Source organism: Corythoichthys intestinalis, chromosome 4, assembly GCF_030265065.1.
Source record: "Corythoichthys intestinalis isolate RoL2023-P3 chromosome 4, ASM3026506v1, whole genome shotgun sequence".
Taxonomy (NCBI): domain Eukaryota; kingdom Metazoa; phylum Chordata; class Actinopteri; order Syngnathiformes; family Syngnathidae; genus Corythoichthys; species Corythoichthys intestinalis.
In genome coordinates, this window is record NC_080398.1 from 1,131,348 (window position 1) to 1,156,663 (window position 25,316).

The 25,316-nt window shown below is 42.5% G+C and overlaps 1 protein-coding gene across 1 annotated transcript in view; it reads right to left on the reverse strand.

The window, feature by feature from the left end:
- LOC130915452 (myomesin-3-like) overlaps positions 1-25,316 on the reverse strand; it is a 182,519-nt gene that overhangs the window by 141,602 nt on the left and 15,601 nt on the right. Inside the window, exon 3 of the mRNA XM_057835475.1 lies at positions 9,245-9,349. Within this exon, the coding sequence (XP_057691458.1) occupies positions 9,245-9,349 (105 nt within the window). The remainder of the gene's footprint in view (positions 1-9,244; positions 9,350-25,316) is intronic.

A 25,316-nucleotide genomic window follows, 5' to 3' on the forward strand; every position in this document is an offset into this window, starting at 1 on the left:
TTGGAAAGCATAATCTACCTTGGACTGGGGCTCCATGTAAAATCTCTCCTCTTGGGGCATCACTCATGATGAGAAAAGAGGGCTCAGCCTAGAACTACATGACAATGACCTGAAGAGAGCTGGATGCACAGTTTCAAAGGCTCCTGTCAGTAGAACACTACGGTGCAATGGTTTAAAATCATGCATTGCTCAGTAGGTTCCTCTGTTGAAGCAAGTACATGTGAAGGCCCGTCTGAAGTTTACCAGAGACCATCTATGAGAAAGTCATGTGGTCAGATGAGAGCAAAGTAGAACTTTTTGGTCCTTTAATTTACTTTACTCGTCGAATGTCGAGGAAAAATAAGGATGAGTACAACCCCAAGAACACCATCCTCACTGTGCAGTATGGGGGTGGAAACCTCATGCTTTGGGGCTGCTTTTCGGCAAAGGAGACTTTACGACTGCTTTGTATAAAGCAGAGGATGAATGGTGAAATGTATCATCAGATTTTGAGGCACAACCTCCATCCTTCAGTCAGAGACTTGAAGATGAGTCGTGGCTAGATCTTTCAACATGACATTGATCCGAAGCACACAGCCTAGCTGACCAAGGAGTGGCTGCGTAATAAGCATATCAAGGCTCTGGAGTGGCCTAGCCAGACTCCGGACCTCAATCTGTAGAAAATCTTTGGATGGAGCTGATTCTTCATGTTTCTCAACGACAGCCCCGAAACATGACAGATCTAGAGAATATTTGTGTGGAGGAATGGGCCAAAATCCCAGTTTCCATATGTAAAGACCTGGTAAAGAACTACAGAGAGCGTCTGATCTCTGTAATTGCAAACAAAGGCTTCTACACTAAGTATTAGCACTGATTTTCTCAGGGGTACAAATACTTATTAACCCCAGTAAATTACAAATAAATTAGTGAAAAATCATACAATTTGAGTTTTAGATTATGTTATGTTATTTAGATTATGTCTCAATACGTAGAAATGCATCCATGATTGAAATTTGAAAAAAAAGTGGGTGAAGTTGCAAAATTACAAGGGGTTCAAATACTTATGGTCCTTACTGTATGTTTTTTGATAGTTATTTTGAGATTTAGGGGGTGATTAGGGGTACTTAAAGGATTCATCCCGATTCCCGCGGAAATTTGTGTTAGGTCGCCAGCGTAGGAACGGAACTCGTTCGTAACCCAGGGACTAACTGAATAACAATTATTTAGTGAAAAACTGCAATTAAAGCGCATTTCTGATTTTTTAGCTAAACCAAGTGACCCTGGATCAAAAAGTGTCTCTGAGCACAAAGAGTGTCCTTCTACTGCTTCAGGCAATGTAAGACACGTGCAACCAGGACAGCAGACATTCTTGGGAGTAAATTAAATGAAGAGGCATTGTCTGGGATTATTTATAGATCCGTACATGACAGCCGAGCAGGGATTTCTGCCCTCCTTCCATGATAACGAGATGCATTAAAAGGTGGCAGATATGATGCCCCATCTCCCCGAATGATAAATAAATCAACCTATTCTCTGACAGACTCTCAGCGGGAAAAGAAGTTTAAACACAAGGCAGAGAGCATGAAAATGTCAAGGCCAATAAGCGGATTCTGACCCGGATAATGCGACAGCTGCGCCCAACGACGCGGCGAATTAACAAGAGACGAGATGACCCAAAAAAATACGGTTGAAATGTCTCAAGTAGAACAAAATGTACTCGTGTACAGGTAAAAAAAACTAGGTTTTGGCTCAGCTTTACGCACGTTCAACTTTCTTTTAAATTCAGTTGAATTGGAGAAAGGCAACAATGTGGAATAGTTGGCACGTCTACTTCCTGCCATATTCCGTAAGCTTCCATTTTCATGGTAATTTCACACTATTCAACTCTCGATGGTCGTCAATGCGAGTGTGAATGGTTGTTTGTCTATCTTTTGCTGCCCTGCAACGGCCTAGCGACCAGCCCAGGTTGTATCGCGCTTGGCGCGAGTTAACCGAGCAGCTAATCAGAAAAAGCGGAACAAAAAAATGAATGGATAAATGGAAGCATCCATTAGAGCGATTGAAAGAAGGTCTGCTTAATGACTCCATTGAGGGTCTTTTGGATGAATAAGGACACGTGTCCGCAAGCTGGCCTCCCGCAAATGGGCAACATTTGAAAAAAGCCTTGGTTTCCGATGTTTTGTTCGTAAAAGAAATGAAAATCCAGCTGTAATTTCATTCAGGGTGAAGGACCAGAGAATCCACTCGAATATTGTGAGCGTAGAGCTATACATGGTGATCACCCAGGGAGGAAGTCATCAAGTTCTCAATGGTTTCCATTTGGCGTCTACAAAAAGCTTGGCGAAATAAGATGCAGAATGAAATTTCCCTCCCGCGGCTTTGATTGATTTGCTGATTTGAAACGTCGCCTTGAAGGCTTTTGATAAATGTTTGTGCCTGCCACCACAATTAAATCTCCAACTGGGTGCCACCCCTTCTTATCTGGTGTATTCATTTGTCTGCATTTTTCCACTTGTCCTTTAAGATCCCAAATGTGTTGCCCGCTGTTATTCATTTTGTTTGCTTCGTGTCGTCAAACTTTTAGACATGTTGTGTTCCCGACAATCTGCAAGGATAAAATTAGTGTTTGATTGTAGCTTTGCATATAATGCAAACGCTGCAATCTATAATACAGTGGTACCTCTACATATGAAGTTAATTCGTTCTAGGACCTTGTTTGTAAGTCGAAATGGTTGTATGTCGAGCAGGATTTTCCCATAAAAATACATTATAATCCCATTAATTCATTCCACAGCCCAAAAACGTACACTAAATCATTAATAAATACTACTGGTACTATTACAAATGGCAATTACATACAGCAAAACAAATTAATTATAAATAAAAATTGGAATAATAATATAATAATAATAATTCCCTTAATAGTGAAACGAATTGGGTTCTAATATGGCGGACGTTTTGGCCAGTGGCGGACTTGGCAATTTTGGGGCCTAAGGCGAACATATCCGGGGGCCCTCTTCATGGGTCAGGGGTTGAAAAGGTGAAAAGGGTGTGGAGGAAATATACACTAAGGCTGTCCTAAACGACAAATTTTCTCCGGATTAGTCAGCCGACTAGTTTTACAATTAGTCGACTAATCTAATAATTTAATAATAATAATTAATAATATATATATATATTTTTTTACTAATTTTGCAATGAAACTTTTGTTGACGCTTATTCATTCACAAAACCATTTTGAAACACTTAAATTCATTCATTCAATTAAAGTACAAATAATCATGTAAACAACAATAATTAATCTCAAATAAACAATGAGGTTAAACGCTGATAGCATTTATTAGTGCAAAAGAATGGAAAGTAAACAGATTCAGAACAGTGACTTTGCCTTTCCAACATTATTCAAAACATTTCTTAAAAAAAAATCTAGCATTATTATTATTATAGTATACTACTATATATAATAGTAGTATAATAATTATAATAATTATTCATTGCCAATCATATTTGTCATAAAGAGTGTCATTTGAAAGCTATTCTTAGTGTAGAATCTATATTCTGTAGTATTTACTCAACATATTATATTAATTCTGAAGTATGTGGGATTAACTCCTGAAATCGTTATTTATATGACGAACATGACATGCTTTTATTTTGAAATGTTCACTGGAGGTACGTTCGCTAAACCACTAACCGAAAGCTTTACACTCCGTAAAACACATTCTTCGTCATTTCTCGTGGTGTCACTAATAGAATTTTTTTTTTTTTTTCGTTAGCAAATGCTGTTAACCAGCTGTTGAGTGTTATTGTATGACTGATTGGAACTGTACTGCATTGTTTTGCCACAGGGTGTGCTGTCGTGTAATTTATGTTCGGTGTGAAGAAGAAGAAGAAAGTTAAGAGGCATTAGCGGCCTGTTCTCAACTTCTCCCTCACAGCTCTTTGGCTCTCATGGAGAGCACGTTCGCTCATGTGTTCGAAATAAATGATAGCCGACGTGCAAAGTAGCAAGTAAGCTGTAAAAATAGCGAGCTTAGTGGTGTGAAAAACGCGGGAGAGCTAAGTGAAGCTAACGAACAGCTAAGCGATGCTAAACGGAGCTAAGCGAAGCTAAATGGCGCTAAATGAAGCTAAGCGACTGATACCCAGTCCATCGTCGTGGAACAGTCCATTGTAGTGCGTGTGTGTGGGGGAGGGATAATATAAATGCAGCATTCAAATGGCTTTCTTTTTTGTTTTGTTATTTGTTTGTTTGGTATCCTGATATAATTATACATGACGAATAGTTGGGAGTGCTGCTGGCTCCAGTGGCCCAAGCCCTTGCTTGTTGGGGCAAGGGCAGCTGGTTGTGGGCCCCCTACTGGTTGGGGGCCTAGGGCGATCGCCTACTTCGCCTGAATAGTAGATCCGCCTATGGTTTTGGCGAACGGTGGTTGGAAGAGGACCATGGAGATGTATTATTTAGACAGTTCATGGATGCGCATCCCACGCTCATATTTTTCTATAATTTGCATATTCATTTCAAAAGTAAGCGTCACTTTTTTCCTTTTTTCTACTAGTGTGACTTGTCCCTGTGATTGCCCATTAATTTCACCTGTTGTGCCTGCTCCTAGTGTATCCTCTAATCTGCATCCTCCTGTGCTCACCTGTTCCTCGTTGTGTCGTTACCCCTTGTCTATGTGTGTATATAAGCTCCCAGTTTCTTTTCACGTCATTGCGTCATTTTCAGTTTGCATGTCCACGTTCATGACAGCGTTTTCCCCAGTTCCTCGTCCTGCTTCTAAGTAAGTTGATTTGTTAGCCTGACTTTTGTTTGTTAAAATGAATGAATGAATGAAAGATTTTTTGGATTCCCGTCATTTTGTTGGTATTTTGTTTTTTGTTGGCAATAATTAAAACATTATTGCACCGCCCTTTTTGCCTCGCTTCCCTTTTCCTGCGTTTGGGTCCACACACCACCTGCCTGCCCGTTTCCTGACACTGTACCAACTTTTTTGAAACCTGTGTTGATTTCTCACACAAGAAAATCCGCCGTACGTTCGTTTGCTGTGCTGTTATGTCATCGTTTTTCGAGCATGTCGTCGGATGTAGAAACAAATGGCGAGTCAAAATTTTACGTCGGATTTCGAAAAGATCGTGTGTCGAAGCGATCGTACGTGGAGGTACCACTGTATTCCTAGTTTTGTCAATGGTGTTTCTTCGGCGCGACGCACGGCCAAAACCGGTAAACCGACCGACACCATGGGGATCTGAGTCACCTGATTTTGAGAATCTGCTGATACAGAGTCCCGATCCGATACAGGAAAAAAAGTTTTTTTGTTAAAAAGTTCCAAACTTATTACTGTCCCACCGAGCTGCCTTCATAATCCACTCACGCTTTGATGCTCACGCTGCTGAGAACAGCCTCTTAAATACACAATGAGTTGCTGCAGCACACTTATGCAAGTTTAGCGATGATTGACACATATGTGTCTTTGGCTACGTCTACACTAGGATGAATACTGGCCTTAAAGTTGCCTACGACAGGACAAAAAAAAGTCTTAAATAGCATTGTTATGTGAATTAGAATCATGTTTTGAGACGATTCGACTATATAAAACAATTTGGCAAAGCGCGGATGACGAGAAATTAGTTTTTTAATCTGTCATTTAGCCACGCCTACCATTATAGGGCTCTAGCGTCCCCAATAGGAGGATGGCGTCGGCAGGGTCACGGTTTCATCTGATTTAGAATCCAGCCCATTGAGGGGGAATTATTCAGAACGAGGAAAATGCGACGAAGAGAGCCGCAAAATGGCATTGTTTCGTTCTCTCTACTCCAATATTTTTACAGCATATTCTTTTTATCGAATTTTTTTTTTTTCCCCAATTGCAAAATAAATTGTATGGTCATGACAAATAACAGTCTTGTGCTAAATGGAATATGACATATTAAAAAAGCATTTATTCAGAACGACATGACAAAATTACTCCGTAATGGCCAAAACTGCCAACTTCACCTTTACTGTCGCACCTCCCGAATGATATTTTATGCCACCGGAATTAGTCCGGCTTTTGTCATTTCCCTGCCTCGACTTCGGAGAGCATAAACAAACCAGGAGGCGTGACAGCTAGCCGACATGCAAACCCAAACAGAGTTATGTTTCAAAGTCTATACTCGGCTTTTGAAGCAAAAAACTCACTCAAAACTACCCGGGATCATGTCACGCGGCGGCGGGGTTGTCGATTGTCTTCGCCGATCGTCAACCTGCCCGGTGGCGAGCAAGTTACAGCTCGTCCCCTGCTACGGGAGGAGAGCATGTTTGCTGGGAAGCAGCTAGAGAATTACCGCCGGACAAACTGGCCGACGTCGGAGGAGCGCATAGCTGCCATATGGTCAACACGAATATGGTGTAAATTAATGCTTAACTACACAGCGAAGAACAGTGAGAGAGCGGCGTGCTGTTGTTGTGCAGCTAACATGGCAGGATGTGTCTGAGGAGACTTTTATACATATCCCTCAATGATCAAACGTAAGTAAATAGTCCTTTTTTTGAACAAAGTTTGTAGTGTTTACTTTGTAATCGCTGTATCCGTGGCCATTTTTGACGAAAAATTGCAATTTCTGATCGGGTGGAAAATTTGACAGAACACCGGGCACACGAAGAGGGCAATAAGCTGAGTATAGCGCTCTCCTGGCAGGGGGATGAGCGACAACCTGCCGGTCGTCGGCTGAGTAACATTCTCGGTGGACAAGGAGCATGTCAGCCACAAAATGCAAGCCACCTCCATATTAAAACATGTGCCGTGATCCCAGCATTTGACATAATACAAAACACTCCCTTCCTCGTCCAATGGTCCCACACAGTTGTTGCACACTTGTTATGGCCGATCTTGGTGCAGCTACAAAAGCCTGCAGCCGTTTGGCAGGCGTGATGTGAAAAATAAACGAATTAATCCGCAAAATCAGCTGAATCCGCAGTCCATCTGCATGCTATAAAGCAATGCTGTATTATGAGACACTGACCAGGGTGACGTCATATTCGCATTTGTCCTTAATCCAGGAAGTCACTCATATTCATGGCGCGGGATTAAAAAACATTTAATATATAAATCGATCGCTTTCACACACATCCAAGCGGTCCATTTCATTCAGGAGCATAAAATACCGCGTGAAATAAAAAATAAACATGTTTTTTGCTATCATAGGTCCTTTAACACCAGTGTCGTTTTCGTCAACGATGACAATAACTAAAATATTACATCAACGAACACTTTTTTCATGACGAAGACGTCACAATGACGCGCTGAAAACGTGTCTTGGGAGACTAAAACATAACATCTGATGACACGAGAAGTTCACAAGGTGTGATATTTTCTAATTGTATGTGTCGTTAGCACGCATTTAGCAGTGTTTGGTTGTGTCACTCATGTGATGTGCTGACCCCCCCGCCCTCGTCCCACACACAGGCTTAAGCATGTGCTCATTCCAGGTTCCTTTTGTGAAACGTGTCAGGTGCTGCTTGGTAAGTTTTGTTTTCTCATCTTGGCTATACCATGTTGCTTTAGCCTTTAAAGGTCTGGCCTGAGTGATCAGCACACACTAAACCAGTGCTTCTCAATTATTTTCTGTTACGCCCCCCCAAGGAAGACGTAAATGTTTCGCGCCCCCCCAAACTCTCTGCCACCACTGTAAATAATATCATTTGTCTATAAAATTACTATTATAAATACGCATCTGCCTAACATTGTGTCCTTTTTTTTCCTAATGACGAAAAAAAGTAACAGATCAACTTATAATAAAGTAGAACTTTATTAACATTGTTTTGTTTGTAACAGAGAAGACGACGCGCATCAATTTGCCTGAATTAGAAAGAAAAGTCCCATCCAAACTAAAAAATACACTCGTTACATTTTTGACCATTTGATAAAGAAAAATAAAATGTAATAAAATCAGTAAATAATAACAAATTAAAATTGATTAGAAACATTCACTCATGAGGACAATATGCCAAAAAATTTGATCGGAAAAACAAAACTGAATAAAAGAAAAAGAAAAAAAAAAAGTGTCCTTGGACAGAAGGACAGTTTTTATTTTTGTACCTCCTTTGCAATGGTGTGGAGTTATCTTGCAATGAGCATGCTAACGATGCTAATTGGTTTACTGATATTACACTGACAAAACAGGACGATTGTTGGAAATATTCGGCCGTTTTCGCTGAAAAACAATCAAGCTTATCAATGAGATTGGGGTCTAATGTCTTTAAGTGGCGTCTTAATTGTTTTGGCTTCTGGCTGTCCGCTATAATTATTTTTAGACACAGTAAACAGTGGTCTTTCCTCATTACCCACTGTATTAAAAGTCAAAGCTAAAAGGCAAACGGCACGAAAAAAGCGCATTCCCGGCGGCCGAGGTAGAACCGTAGGTGAGGGCGGTCGTCGTGACGATCCCAAGCCAAAAATGGCACTTCTCGGGCGGCGACGTGAGAACCGGCCGGACAAGACAGTGGGTCGCTGCGTGAGTCCGGTCGGAAAACGGCTTTCGAAAACGGCGGCGGCGCACTGCTCTTCATATCTGTTTTCTGTGTGTTCTGAGTGCTCTTCCTTAGTTCAAAAATACTGCGCGCACTCTGAAAATGAGAGCGCCACTGCCACCCACTGAGTGGATGTGCAAGTACACTTTATTCCAGTACGGCAAAAAAAAAAAAAAAAAAAAAAGCATGTTCCCCGAGGTCACATGCGCCCCCCCGGCATCGCTCTGCGCCCCCCCAGGGGGGCGCGCCCCACTATTTGAGAAGTACTGCACTAAACCAACTTGTAGCGTTAGCATAGCGTTCGCGTTAGCATTAGCATTTAGCGTGGTGACTCTGTGAGTCTTCTTAAACTCTTTGAAAACATTTTACATATAGTTTGCGGCGTCTAGGTGAGTTTAATTAATTGCAAATAATGTGCTGTTTTCCTGCTGAGTGTGTATCATCATCATGAAAATGGTGATGTCCTTGCAGACTCTACAGTTATGTGCTCATCTGTCATGTTCATTTAAAATTGTTGGAAACCTTTTATTTATTTGTTCATGGCCTTAAACCTTTGAAGTTTATAAACGAAAACATTTTGAGAACTGTCGACTAAAACTAGACGAAGACGAACACATTTTACAATGACTAAAATATGACTAAGACTAATTAGTACTTTCGTTCAAAGACTAAGATGAAAATTAAAAATGGCTGCCAAAAACAACACTGCTTAAGTAACACCCATGCGACCCACTGTACTTGATCATATCTTACCATGTCCTGTGGCAGGGAAGGCTTTCCATGTTCAGGGTCTCCTTAACGGACATCACATCAGCAGGGATGACAGGAAAGATTTCAGAGTAGAGGACTTCTTCGTCACTGTGTAATAGAGAAAGCGAATGGAGTTGGGTATCATCAGATCAGACATTGAGCGCTGCTTGACACTATCTGCATCTGAGGTGTAACAGATAATCAGTTTTTATGATCACATGATTAAATGAAGCTCCAACAACTGGTGTGACAAACAATTGCTGTTAGCATGAAAGAACAGGAGGGGCTGGGACGAAGTACCGACTGTATGTCCTACCATTCTCGTGACGACCATGGCTTTGGTATTACAACCTGTGGCTGGAAAAGCAAAGTGCGGAGAGTCTGTCGCTCAGAGGCATGAGTAAAAAGGGTGATCGATCAATGCTGACAGCCATTGTCTCCCATTTCCTCTTTTTGTCGTTCTATGTTTGTCGTTTGCCAAGTTATTATGATTTAATGACAAATATATTTATTCCACATCTGCGTACACTGTAATCTGTATTTTTATATTAGCCTTATTAAATGTCTTGTTTTACTCTGTACAATGACAATTTAAGCTTTTTATTCTATTCTATTCTATTCTATTCTATTCTATTCTATTCTATTCTATTGATGGTGGCGCAGGTGATTCAGAAGGTCACCCACTGTTTGAAAGAACGGGAGTTCGATTCCAGCTCCCACCTGTGCCCATTGTCGTTGTATCTTTGGGCAAGATACTTCACCCTATTTGTCTGTGTGAAAGGAGTGTGAGAACGACTGCTGTGATGGTGGTCGGAAGGGGTGATGGTGTGGACTGGCTGCCTCACTTCTGTCAGAATGCCCCAGGGCAGCTGTGGCTACAGTAGTGGCTTACCACCATTGACTGTGGAGTGAAAGAATAATGCAATCTAAAGCACTTTGAGTGTCCAAAAAAAGTTATCATTAGCGTTATCATTGTCTCATGGTCTCTGGTTGGTGCGATGACTGGATGCTACCAGCCATAGACTCAGCCTGCCAACATGGGTCTTGGAACATTGACTGAACAAGTGTTTGCATAGGAAGAGGTGTGAAGTCGTTCTGAGTCTTCCGACCCCTACCATGGCGCCCCTGCAGCCTACTGTTTAAGACACCTGCCGCAGAGGAGGAAGCGCCAGAGTGGAGTGACATTGTCACTATTGAGGGTGGGGGGGGCGCCTTAAAAGGGGTGGCAACAGAGCTGGAGCGATGTTGTCACCGTTTGGAGGCGACCGCCATAGGAGGGCGCCGGAGCCAGAGTTGGAGCGACGTCGTCTCCGTCGGGAAGACCAGCGGCAGTAGTGTCATCATAGTGGCGGGATGGGGACCTAAAGGTGAGGTGCCAGAATGAGTACAGTGGTCTCTGGTTGCTGGGGTGACTGGATGCCACAAGCCATAGCCTCAGCCTGCCACTGTGGGTCTTGGAACATTGACTAGACAAGTGTTTGCATAGGAAGAGGTGTGAAGTCGCTCCGAGTCTTCCGACCCCTACCTGGGGCCTCCTGCAGACTACCGTCCAAGACGCCTGCCGCAGAAGAGGCGGTGCCAGAGCTGGAGCGACGTTGTCACCGTTTGGAGGAGCCCGCCATAGAAGGTGCAGCGCCAAAGCCAGAGTGGGAGTGGCGTGGTCTCCGTCGGGAAGACCAGCAGCAGGAGTGTCGTCATCATGGTGAAGAGCAGAAGCGATGTCGATGACATCAGGAAGTCCAGCAGCTGAAACATTATCATTGTGAAGAAGAGTGGGAGCGACGCCATCATGGCGAAGACCAGGATCGGTTGCGATGTTGTCGCAGTGAAGACAAAGAGCAGGAGCCTCAGCCTGCCACCATGGGTCTTGGAACGTTGACTGGACAAGTGTGTGCATAGGAAGAGTTGTGAAGTCGTTCCGAGTCTTCCGACCCTTACCTGGGTGCCCCTGCAGAGTATCGTCTAAGACACCTGCCGCAGAAGAGGTGGCGCCAGAGTTGGACTGACATTGTCGCTATCGAGGGGTCGCACGCCTTAGAAGGGACTGCACCAGAGCTGGAGCGACGTTGTCACCGTTTGGAGGAGCCTGCCATAGAAGGTGCAGCGCCAAAGCCAGAGTGGGAGTGGCGTGGTCTCCGTCGGGAAGACCAGCAGCAGGAGTGTCGTCATCATGGCAAAGAGCAGGAGCGATGTTGATGACGTCAGGAAGACTAGCAGCTGAAGCGTTATCTTTGTGGAGAAAAGTGGGAGCGACGTCAGTGTACCGAAGACCAGGATCAGTTGCGATGTTGTCGCAGTGAAGACAAAGAGCAGAAGCCTCAGCCTGCCACCATGGGTCTTGGAACATTGGCTGGAAAAGTGTTTGCATAGGAAGAAGTGTGAAGCGTTTCAGAGTCTTCCGACCCCTACCAGGGTGCCCCTGCAGAGTACCGTCTAAGACGCCTGCCGCAGAAGAGGTAGCGCCAGAGTCAGAGCGACATTGTCGCCATCGGGGGGGCGCCTGACTTAGAGGGGGTAGCACCAGAGCTGGAGCGACTTTGTCACTGTTAGGAGGCACCTGCCATAGAAGGTGCGGCGCCAGAGCCAGAGTGGGAGTGACGTGGTCTCCGTCGGAAAGACCAGCAGCTGAAGCGTTATCTCTGTGGAGAAGAGTGGGAGCGACGTCATCATGGTGAAGACCAGGAGTGGTTGTGATGTCGCCGTGAAGACCAAGAGTAGGAGCGATGTCGTCGCAGGAGTAGAAACAACGTCGTAGCCGGTTAGCCCTCACCAATGCAGTAGCGGCGTCGGAGCAGAAGCGTTGTAGTTACCGGGTGGCACCCGACAGAGCAGGGCGGTACTGGAGCCCGATAGGGACTTGACGGCGAGAAGCCAAGAAGGGGACCTGACGATGAGGAGCCAGAATGGGGAAAGTGGTCTCTGGGGCGACTGGATGCCACCAGCCATAGCCTCAGCCTGACACCGCTGGTCTTGGAACGTTGACTGGACAAGTGTTTGCACAGAAAGAGGTGTGAAGTCGCTCTGATTCATCCGACCCCTACCTGGGCGCCCCTGCCGACCACCACGTGGGGTCCCGTATAAATGGCCAACCTGGAGCCCGTGTAAGGGTCCCCCAGGGTGGAAGGGAACGTGGAGGCGGGACAAAAAGAAATGGAGGGCAGGAAATCGTAATCGGAGTCTGAGTCGGAAAGGAGATTGACCAGATAAGGGCCGTCTTCACATTCCGAAAACTCTGAATCCATAAAAATGTGTAACCAAGTGACAAAAATAGTGATAAGAGCATAAGCGGGCAGGCAGGCAGGCTAAAAACAGGCAATAGGCTGAACACGCTGACACCGTTTGTTTCCTATTCTGAGTCGCTTTTGTTTATACAGATCAGCTCTAAACAAAAAAAGGCCGAAAACAGTAGTAGGCAAATTATCCTTCCCGTATTCATTCGATTTATCTCTTTCTCTCTCCGTCGTCAAACATAACATAGTCAAAAAACCTTGAGGTTTAATTTCTTCATGCGTCCCATCGTATCCCGTCGAAAAAAGTGACAGCGCTTATCCACTCCGACAGTAAGAAGCTTAAAGGGATATTATTATTTTTTTGGTGGGGAAACTCTTGTGGCAAACGCTAAAAAGTCAACAAAGACAAACAAAACAACATAAACTGTCAGTAAGCGCGTCTGACAGGCAGGCGCTCTTTGAAACATCAATACCGCTAATAGACCGTGTCAGCGTGACGCTTCCGGATAAGCCGGCGAGTGAGTTTCATTGCAACTTGTCGATATTCTTTACCAACACGCATTTCAAGAGCTCTTACGTTAAAATTTCTGGATCGAGTGCGCTCCAATGCAGGCTATTTTTTGCCTTTTTTGGTACACCTATTGCAAATGAAGCCTTTCTTCTAGAGAGATTAGAGTTCAAGACGCAGCATGGAGGCTTTGTTGTGTCACACGACATGTTTGTTTTAGCCTTTCTATTCCACTAAGAAGCCTTTTCTTCTCTTGTGGCGCAAAATCGAATCCGCCGCATGACCTGTTTTCTCTTAAGTGAGATAAAGCTGATGAGTCTCTTTCACAAACACGCAAACTCACATTCTATAGGGATCTTATATAATAAGGTAGAAAAGGGGCCACTGAAGTGATCACGAGACAGTCAAGACAATAACGCTCAAAGGCTATTTATATCATAGCAACAACTCCTCTTTGTATAATTTGTGTGGGTGGTATCCTATATACAGTGGGGCAAATAAGTATTTAGTCAACCACCAATTGTGCAAGTTCTCCTACTTGAAAAGATTACAGAGGCCTGTAATTGTCAACATGGGTAAACCTCAACCATGAGAGACAGAATGTGGAAAAAAAACAGAAAATCACATTGTTTGATTTTTAAAGAATTTATTTCCAAATTAGAGTGGAAAATAAGTATTTGGTCACCTACAAACAAGCAAGATTTCTGGCTGTCAAAGAGGTCTAACGTCTTCTTACGAGGTCTAGCGAGGCTCCACTCGTTACCTGTATTAATGGCACCTGTTTTAACTCATTGTCTGTATAAAAGACACCTGTCCACAACCTCAGTCAGTCACACTCCAAACTCCACGATGGCCAAGACCAAAGAGCTGACGAAGGACACCAGAGACAAAATTGTAGACCTGCACCAGGCTAGGAAGACTGAATCTGCAATAGGTAAAACACTTGGTGTAAAGAAATCATCAGTGGGAGCAATTATTAGAAAATGGAAGACATACAAGATCACTGATGATCTCCCTTGATCTGGGGCTCCATGCAAGATCTCACCCCGTGGCGTCAAAATGATAAGAAGAACGGTGAGCAAAAATCCCAGAACCACACGGTGGGACCTAGTGAATGACCTATAGAGAGCTGGGACCACACTAACAAAGGCTACTATCAGTAACACAATGCACCGCCAGGGGTTCAAATCCTGCACGGCCAGACATGTCCCCCTGCTGAAGAAAGTACACGTCCAGGCCCGTCTGCGGTTCGCTAGAGAGCATTTGGATGATCCAGAAGAGGACTGGGACAATGTGTTATGGTCAGATGAAACTAAAATAGAACTTTTTGCTACAAACACAGGTTCTCGTGTTTGGAGGAGAAAGAATACTGAATTGCATCCGAAGAACACCATACCCCCTGTGAAGCATGGGGGTGGAAACATCATGCTTTGGGTCTGTTTTTCTGCAAAGTGACCAGGACGACTGATCTGTGTAAAGGAAAGAATGAATGGGGCCGTGTATCGAGAGGTTTTGAGTGAAAATCTCCTTCCATCAGCAAGTGCATTGAAGATGAGACGTGGCTGGGTCTTTCAGCATGACAATGATCCCAAACACACAGCCAGGGCAACAAAGGAGTGGCTTCATAAGAAGCATTTCAAGGTCCTGGAGTGGCCAGTCTCCAGATCTCAACCCCATAGAAAATCTGTGAAGGGTGTTGAAAGTCCGTGTTGCCCAACGACAGCCCCAAAACATCACTGTTCTAGAGGAGATCTGCATGGAGGAATGGGCCAAAATGCCAAAAACCGTGTGTGAAAAGCTTGTGAAAAGTTTGGCCTCCGTTATTGCCAACAAAGGGTACATATGTCAGGAATTTGCGGGCAGGCAGGTGGTGTGTGGACCCAATTGCAGGGAATTGGAGGCGAGGCAGGTAGACGGTGCAAAAATGATTTAATTAAGGCAAGCAAAAAAAACAACGTATCAACAAATAATGTGGAGAACCCAAAAAACGCAGCGAACAAAACTCAGGTCACTAACCAAAGGGTGGGTATTAAAAAGTTTTTTAATAAAAACTTACTGAGGCGAACACGAGGACTTGGAGAAAACTGACGAGAACAGGTTCGGACGTGCACATGGACATTGACATAGACATAGACAATGACGCAACAAGGAGTGAAAAGAAACCAGGAGCTTATATACACATATGCAGACACTGGGTAACGAGACAACGAGGAACAGCTGAGTAATCCAGGAGGATGGACTAGGAGCAGGAACACCAGGTGAAATCAATGGGTAATCACAGGGACAAGTCACACGAGGAAAAAAACCAACACAAAACCTAACAACATAACAAAGTATTGAGATGAACTTTTGGTATTGACCAAATACTTATTTTCCACCATGATTTGCAAATACATTCTTTAAAAATCAAACAATGTGATTTTCTGTTTTTTTTCCCCCACATTCTGTCTCTCATGGTTGAGGTTTATCCATGTTGACAATTACAGGCCTCTCTAATATTTTCAAGTGGGAGAACTTGCACAATTAGTTGTTGACTAAATACTTATTTGCCCCACTGTATATAGGATACTACCCACACAAATTATACAAAGAGGAGTTGTTGCTATGATATAAATAAATATATGATATAAATAAATAGTATATAAATAAACAATATATACTGTATCTCTCTCTCTCTCCCCATATATATATATATATATATATATATATATATATATATATATATATATATATATATATATATATATATAAATGTGTGTATTAGGGCTGTCAAACGATTAAAATTTTTAATCGAGTTAATTACAGCTTAAAAAGTAATTAATCGTAATTAATCGCAATTCAAACCATCTATAAGATATGCCATATTTTTCTGCAAATTATTGTTGGAATGGAAAGATAAGACACAAGATGGATATATACATTCAACATACGGTGCATAAGTACTGTATTTGTTTATTATAACAATAAATCAACAAGATGGCATTAACATCATTAACATTCTGTTAAAGCGATCCATGGATAGAAAGACTTTTAGTTCTTAAAAGATAAATGTTAGTACCAGTTATAGAAATTTTATATATTAAAACCTCTCGTAATGTTTTCGTTTTAATAAAATTTGTAAAATTTTCTATCAAAAAATAAACTAGTAGCCCGCCATTGTTGACGTCAATAATTACACAATGCTCATGGGTGCTTAAGCCCATTAAAAAATCAGTTGCACCCAAGCGCCAGAAGAGGGCGACAAAACTCCCAAAAACCCAAGTAACAAGTTGGCATTGCACTGTTCTGTCATTTTAATCTGTTTGAGCGGGGCATGTGCGTTAATTGCGTCAAATATTTTAACGTGATTAATTTAAAAAATGTAATTACCGCTCTTTAACGTGATAATTTTGACAGCCCTAATACGCACACATATGAAAGTCAACTACATGCAATGACATTTTTGCCCCAAGTGTATGGGGATTAGCCACATTAAGCCACACAGTTGCTAACCGTCATATGCTATTATTGCTGGATTCATTAACTAATTACTATTACTCCTTCACGAAGCCGCTGGAAACAGAAATGTTGTCTAATCCATCTGCAGGCGACCAGGAGATTGATTTTTGATTGTTTGATGATTTTACGACACTGTGCGGGTGTGTACTGGTCCTCATGGGAAAAGTACTTACTTAAGGCAAAACATTTCCGCTTTTGTCTACTGGTGTCGCTATAATTGACCAAAATTTAAGTTACCAAGTGTTGCTTTAACTGAGACACTATTACAGTGGAAGATTTTGGCAGCGACTTGGTTTTTGATAAATATTGACAACTTTTTAAACGGTTTTACGATTCTTGGCTTGAGCCTATCAATAACCTTTCGGGATGCAAAGTATCACAATATATCACCATTTCGATATTTTGTCACACTACTAGTAGAGATGGGGAGTAAGAAACACTAAATATTTGAAGTTTGAGTCTCCTTGCCACTACAGTTATGTACTCATGATCTGAATTCATGCAGACAGACACTCTCGCAGACAATAGCCACGCGTGTAAGCCTACACCCGAGAAACAGCCTGTCCATTTAAAGCACACAAAAATCAAGTTAGCTGACCTTTGTAGGCCTCCCAGCAAGAGGGGCCTTTTTGTGTTCAATGTCAAGGTCACGTGAGGCATCCTTGTAACTGGAGAAACAGCCCCCCATCCCCTTAATCCATAGATGACTGATGCACTGTTAGCATGGTTGGATACAGCAAGACCAACTGTGATGGAGAATGTAGTCTGTATATATATATATATATGCCTGTCTGTTAGATGTAGTGCAGATTTCTCTGACAACTGTGGGTTTAACAGACTTTAAAAAGCGACAACCTACGCAGAACATTCTCTCAGAAGCTCCGTGGCTTGTCAAAATGCAGTTTTTCAAATTCCAGTCTTGCGTTTTTAGGGTTTACACACATGCTCAGAAGTGTTAGTACATACTACACTGTTAAATCCGGACTAGACACAGAAATGTACTTACTGTGAAACATTAAGAAACTATGGGTTATCGTGTTGTCATTCTTGTTAGGATTTCATTGTTTTATTCATGTAGGGTTGTCTGCTTTTATTTTGGTAGTGACATTCCTCCTTGTTTCACCTCTACTTCCCACTCTTATGTTTCCTAATCATGCTGATTGTATCCACCTGTGATCCGGTGTATATTTAGTTGGCATTTGCCCTTGTCCATTGTCAGTTTGTCTTGTATCCTAACATGTCCTGAGACAATTACCTGACTTATTTGAGTAACTAGATTTTAAAAAGTGATCGAGGAATTATCTCCACCTCGAGGAATTGTTTAGTGTCGCCAGCTCTAAGCATGACATTTTGCCTGGACTACCTTTAATTTGGCACAAAGCGCTGACGTCACGTATGTATAGGAAGAAGATGGAGGCGGCGGATATATATTTTGATTTCAACCATGCCAACGAAAGCGAAGAGAAAAGCACCAACAAAAAACAGAAAAGCAGAGCATTTCAAGATGGACAGAAAAGCGAACACTGTTTCATGTATTCAGTGTAAGACAGAGCTTGCAAACTAATACAGCACGTCTTCAATGCTGCAGCTCCACTGAAGGCACCCAGTTTACTCCAAGAGCGGAGGAGCGGTACTCAGGACAAGGTAAAATTTTAATGTAGCGCTAATATATAAAAGTAACGCTACTGTACTTTTCTAACCAAACGTTAGCCCAGCGAGGGCTAGGTTTCTATTAATCATGACTACTCTCGATGCGTGGCTAATGAGTCTTTCATACAGGCTTTGTTTAATCTGTAAAAACACAGCGCTGTAGCGTGATGAGGGTGTAAAATAAAAACTAGGGGTGTCAAACGATTAAAATTTTTAATCCAGTTAATAACAGCTTAAAAACTAATTAATCGTAATTAATCGCTATTAATCGCAATTCAAACCATCAATAAAATATGCCATATTTTTCTGTAAATTATTGTTGGAATGGAAAGATGAGACTCAAGATGGATATATACATTCAACATACGGTACATAAGTACTGTATTTGTTTATTATAACAATAAATCAACAAGATGGCATTACCATTATTAACATTCTGTTAAAGCGATCCATGGATAGAAAGACTTGTAGTTCTTAAAAGATAAATGTTAGTACAAGTTATAGAAATTTTATGTTAAAACCCCTCTTAATGTTTTCCTTTTAATAAAATTTGTAAAATTTTCAATCCAAAAATAAACTAGTAGCCCATGATGTTGATGCCAATATTTACTTACACAATGCTCATGGGTGCTGAAGCCTATAAAATCAGTCGCACGTATCTTTGTAACGACAAGGCGAAGTCGTTAATGGTGAGCGCGTGTCCAGTTGTTGTGTGTAGCTTACATGGCAGGATGAATCTGAGGAGAACTTTTCTACAAGTCCTTCCATGATCAAACGTAAGTTAATATTCCTTTCTTTCAAGAAAGTTTGTATTGTTTACTTTGGAATCGCTGCATTTGCGCATTTTGCGGCTATGTTTAACGTTACGTGCATGCGCAGAACCGCATCGTTGCAATTTTTGATGGGTTGCAAAATTTGTCAGAACATCGGTCCGTGAAAAAAAAGACCCAAATAACACCGGTCCGTGGTGCAAAAAAGGTTGGGGACCCCTGTTTTAACGTGATTAATTAAAAAAGTTAATTACCGCCCGTTAACGCGATAATTTTGACAGCCCTAATAAAAACATAATAAAGCTGTCAATTTTAGCTCAGTAGTTATTGATGGATAAAACGCCAAGTAGCACTAGTGCCTAATGTACTCCAATACAGCAGGCAAGGGTTTGTATAGGGATGGTAGGGCAGGAGTCCCCAACTTTGCACCACGGACCTGTGTGATTTAGGTCTTTTTTTTTTTTTTCACGGACCGGTGTTGTCAAATTTTGCACCCTTATAAAATTTTGCTCCCAAAGCCTTTGTTGCGGTGAAAAAAAGCCCTCTTTTATATTCAGTTGGACTCTCAATGTTATCCAACGGTGCTAAAAAACTATTTACACCATAAACATACATGTGCAACACGAAAATGGCGTAAATTAATGCTTAACGACACGGCGAAGTCGTTAAGTGAGAGTGCTGCGTGCAGTTGTTGTGTGCAGCTAACATGGCAAACGTAAGTTAATATTCCTTTCTTTAAAGAAAGTTTGTAGTACTTTAGAATCTCTGCATTCGCAGTCATTTTTACCGTTACGCACATGCCAAATTTGTCAGAACACTGGCAGTGTGCGGCAGAAAAATACAGCAAATATGAAATTACATTTGTTTCTAGCCCCGTCGTGTTAAGTGCAGGGAAAATACAACTCACCCGCTGAATAAGTGGCTGAATCTCCCGAGATGGGAGAGTGAGAGAAGCCCGCTTCACAAAGATACGATGTTGGAAATTGTAGCACAGTTTTCAGTGTTCTCCCAGCGATGTCAGAATAATCCGAAATGACTTTAATCCAGAACCTCGGTAGAGTTGTTGTCTCAAATGTACGTTTAAGGTTGCCGTGATTTGCGATCTCTACAAGCTGATATTCCTGTTGCACAGACATGCTCGAATCACTCAGTTGACTCACATACGGGTCACGAACCCACTCCTTCACAGTTCGTGGGCCCTTTAGTGATTGGGAAGTAGCATAGATTTTGTTTTCTACGAGGTTGTAGGCTCATCTTCTGGCTCGTCAGGTCCCCTTTTCCCCGTAAAAAATCTGTCCAACGAAGTCTGTTTTTTAGTCATTCTAGTTTCGGGGCTAATTATTTCTGGGAACAAATGTGATGGGCGAGGACCTACGTCATACGTTATTATCGAGGCCAAGTGCACATAGATATGGCGGAAAACACAGACAAGACTGAAAAAGTAGTTTCTGCTCTTGCACCCTTCTTTAAAATAAACTGCTGTATTTTAAGCCAAAAGAACTGTTGTGTTTGATAGAACAATATGTCTATTCATGGCGCACTAAGCCTCCGAACCATTTTTAATTTGTCCGTTTTACCCTGAAAACCCCCGTTTACAGACGTCGCGCAACCGCTTTTGTTTCAACTCAGCCATAAAAAAGACGGTAAGTAATTTATCATTCAAAATGTCTGTCATTTTTAGCTTAGAATCATTAATTGATGTCTAATATTTCGTTTAAGAAAAAAAAAAGACTTAAAAAAAATTATTCACTCGCATATTTTAAACTTATAAACGAATTACGTCACAATGAAAAATTTGGTGCCTGTAAAAAAGTCACAGATATCTACCTCATAACTATCGCTTGATTGCATTTTTTTTTGTTACTGTCGCATTTTCTCCGATATGTTAGATGATAAATAATCGATCCCCCCCCAAAAAAATAAAATAAAATAAAATAAAAATCCAGCTGTGGTCATTCACAGCTGTGTCTTGACACTCGGTGATACACGCTACATGGAGTTTTTGGATCGAAACGAGGTAAGTACGTGATAATAACTCGTTAACATTGTGGCGTCTTTAATTCTGCTCTCGCGTGTTCTCGCCTCCAATTAGGGTTTTGCTGTTAAAAAAAAAAAAAAAATTCTAATGCCTTCCTGTTCAAATTACTTGTTCCCCAAGAAAATTGAGATTTTAAGCTTTCCAATGATGTATCACACATGCATAATCAGACAATTTTGAAAGTTGGACAAATTGGGGGTCTCAGAGCGGAACTGCAAGTCACCTGAGTGTTTTCCGCCATATACAAAACAAAATGTACTGCCAACAGTCCAATCAATGCATTTCTATGACGACCTCCTATCCTGTAGTTGTATATCTAGAGTAGACAGGGATATTGGTGTGTTAAACGGCACAGGCCAAAGTCAATCGGCCAGAATGCAGTTGTTAATAAATTATTTATTATTTCTACGCGGATCAGTACCAAACGTGCCATGGACCGGTACCGGTCCGCACCCCGGTCATTGGGAACCCCTGCGGTAGGGGCAGATGTTGTTTTTTGTTTCAGCCAGCAGTAGCAGCCATTGTAATGTAAAAAGACTCTTTGATTTACACTCAATTTATAATTGCACTTTACCCCTCAAAAATGTTCTATCCGATTACTCGATTAATCGATGGAATTTTCCGTAGACTACTCAATTATTAAAATATTCGATAGCTGAAACCCTAGTCCGAGCTAGAGTTCGGATGCATGTTCACATTTACAAAACGAAGTGAACTGAGAAAAAACACTCTCGTCCATTTAAAAAGGACCAAACAGTGCTAATGTGAAAACGTCCTTAAATTTTACTTGTTGAAACCTGTAAGAACCACGGTATTTTCTAATTAATTTGCTGCCAGCCTCTCCCAGTTCAAATGGATTTGACATTATCACCATGATAGTCAAGTAACACGCACTGGCAGAACTGCATGGTTATATGGTGTCAGAAGTGGGAAATTGCTGAGAGATTATTTAGCCTGTTTTGTGATACAGTGGGGCAAATAAGTATTTAGTCAACTACTAATTGTGGAAGTTCTCACACTTGAAAATATTAGAGAGGCCTGTAATTGTCAACATGGGTAAACCTCAACCATGAGAGACAGAATAGGGGAAAAAAAAACAGAAAATCACATTATTTGATTTTTAAAGATTTTTATTTGCAAATCATGGTGTAAAATAAGTATTTGGTCAATACGAAATGTTCATCTTAGTACTTTGTTATGTACCCTTTGTTGGCAATAACGGAGGCCAACGTTTTCTGTATCTCTTCACGAGCTTTTCACACACTGTTGCTGATATTTTGGCCCATTCGTCCATGCAGATCTCCTCTAGAGCAGTGATGTTTTGGGACTGTCGTCGGACAACATGGACTTTCAACTCCCTCCACAGATTTTCTATGGGGTTGAGATCTGAAGACTGGCTAGGCCACTCCAGGACCTTGAAATGCTTCTTACGAAGTCACTCCTTTGTTGCCCTGGCTGTGTGTTTGGGATCATTGTCATGCTGAAAGACCCAGGCACGTCTCATCTTTAATGCCCTTGCTGATGGAAGGAGATTTTCACTCAAAATCTGTCGATACGTGGCCCCATTCATTCTTTCCTTTACACAGATCAGTCGTCCTGGTCCCTTTGCAGAAAAACAGCCCCAAAGCATGATGTTTCCACCCCCATGCTTCACAGTGGGTATGGTGTTCTTTGGATGCAATTGAGTATTCTTTCCCCTCCAAACACGAGAACCTGTGTTTCTGCCAAAAAGTTCTATTTTGGTTTCATCCCACCATAACACATTCTCCCAGTCCTCTTCTGGATCATCCAAATGCTCTCTAGCGAACCGCAGACGGGTCTGGATGTGTACTGGCTTCAGCAGGGGGACACGTCTGGCAGTGCAGGATTTGAGTCCCTGGCGGCGCATTGTGTTACTGATAGTAGCCTTTGTTACTGTGGTCCCAGCTCTCTGTAGATCATTAACTAGGTCCCCCGTGTGGTTCTGGGATTTTTGCTCACCGTTCTTATCATTTTGACACCACGGGGTGAGATCTTGCATGGAGCCCCAGATCAAGTGAGATTATCAGTGGTCTTGTATGGCTTCCATTTTCTAATAATTCCTCCCACAGTTGATTTCTTCACACCAAGCGTTTTACCTATTGTAGATTCAGTCTTCCCAGCCTAGTGCAGGTCTACAATTTAATCTCTGGTGTCCTTCGACAGCTCTTTGGTCTTGGCTATAGTGGAGTTTGGAGTGTGACTGACTGAGGTTGTGGACAGGTGTCTTTTATACCGATAATGAGTTAAAACAGGTGCCATTACTCCAGATAAGTGGAGCCTCGTTAGACCTCGTTAGAAGAAGTTAGACCTCTTTGACAGCCAGAAATCTTGCTTGTTTTTAGGTGACCAAATACTTATTTTCCACTCTAATTTGGAAATAAATTCTTTAAAGATGAAACAATGTGATTTTCTGTTTTTTTTCCCATATTCTGTCTCTCATGGTTGAGGTTTACCCATGTTGACAATTACAGGCCTCTCTAACCTTTTCAAGTAAGATAACTTGCACAATTGGTGGTTGACTAAATACTTATTTGCCCCACTGTATCTTTGTTTGCTTCAGTAACAGTTAGGTATTAAATACCGTAGAGTGGCACAAATGTGAAAAAGCAGTTGTTGTTTAGTCATGAAACAAACAGCGTCACATATATTTACCCAGGTGCGACAGTGAGCTTCCGTTGCGAGCTTCTAAGCCCCGAGGCGTCACTTTCAACCAAGCCCCTCGTTTTACAAATAGCTATGCAAATCCGCGTGCCACTTCTCGTTTTTCTTTTTGTTTGAGAGCCTGGGAAAATTTCTTCGTCTTTTATCACAGCACGCACGGAACAACTTCTGCTTTTTTTTTAAGGTCTTATTTTTGTTTCTTTCTTCTATGTGTAGACTCCCTTTGAGAGCAAGCAGAAGAGGCCGGAGCCGTTGAATTATGTAGCGCGGAGCCCGCGGCCTCTCGCAGTATCGCTCCGGCGCGCCGACGCCGTTGCATGCATATAAACGGGCAAACAAAAACACGAGCGTGCACGCCGCGTATGACACCTTGGATTGTTTGCGCTTTGCTAACATTAATAACAGCTTCCTCAATTTCCGACAAAGGGGAAATAAAAAAAGGGGGAAAGTGCTGTGCAAGTAAACAGTGGGACGCGTAAATCAAATCTGAATTCCTTCCTTCAAGAGGAAGTTTCGCAAAGCTGCCTCCCGCTATCAAGTTTCCGCCATAGTTTTAGTTTTTTATTCGTCTGTCCGTCACGTTCCTGTTTGAAAGTCATCGCAGACAGGCCTTCGGGCTATGCTTTGAATTTGGCATTTACGTTTCATGGCTTTTCAGAGTGATGTGAGAGGTTCTGGGTCGTCAAGAACTCTTAGGATTCCAGTAGAAATTCAGCAAAACGGACAAGCTTGGAAGAAAGTGTTACACCTTATGCAATCTTAACCAGGACTAAAAATGGGTAGGATTCTTTGCCAGAACTTCCTGAATTAAAACCACCAAAAAGCCCAGACTTTTGTCTCCCCAGCCACGTCAACCTTCAACGCGATCCCAATGCGTTCCCAGGCCAGCCGAGAGACGGTCTTTGCAATGTGTCCCGGGTCGCCCCCGGGACCTGCCGTCCCGGAACTACTCTCCAGAGTAGTGTCCTGGAGGCATCCGAACTTGATGCCCAAGCCACCTCAGCTGGCTCCTCTCAACAGAAAGCCTTTTGGCTTAGCTCCTTCTTCAATTCAACGGACTGGTACAGAGTCCGCATCACTGCAAACGGTGCACTGATCTGCCTGTTGATCTCTCGCTCCTTCCTGCCCTCACTTGTGAACGAGATCCTAAGATACTTGAACTCCTCCACTTGTGGAAGCATCTCATTCCCAACCAGGAGAGAACTCTAACCCTTATCTGACTAAGGACCATGGTCTCGGATTTGTATGTACTGATCTTCATCCCAACCGCTTCACACTAGGCTGCGAACCGCTCCAGTGTGAGTTGGGGATCACTGCTTGATGAAGCCAACAGCCGCCAAACCGGACCCTCTCAACGCTTCAGAAATTCTGTCCAGAAAAGTTATGAACAAAATCTGTTACAAGGGGCAACCTTGGCGGAGTCCAACCCTCATTGGGAACGAATCTGACTGACTGCCGGCAATGCGGACCAAACTCTAACAGCGGTCGTACAAGGAACGAACAGCCTGGCTTGGTACCCCAGATTCCCGAAGCACCCCTCACAGGACTGCCCGAGGGACACGATCGTCAGGTAGACCGGTTGGGCGAACTCCTATGCACCCTCGAGGAGCCTGCCGAGGGTGTAGAGATTGTCCACTGTTCCACGGCTGGGACAAACACCACAGTCAGCTCTCGGATTCAGAAGGAGCAGTGTGGTTTT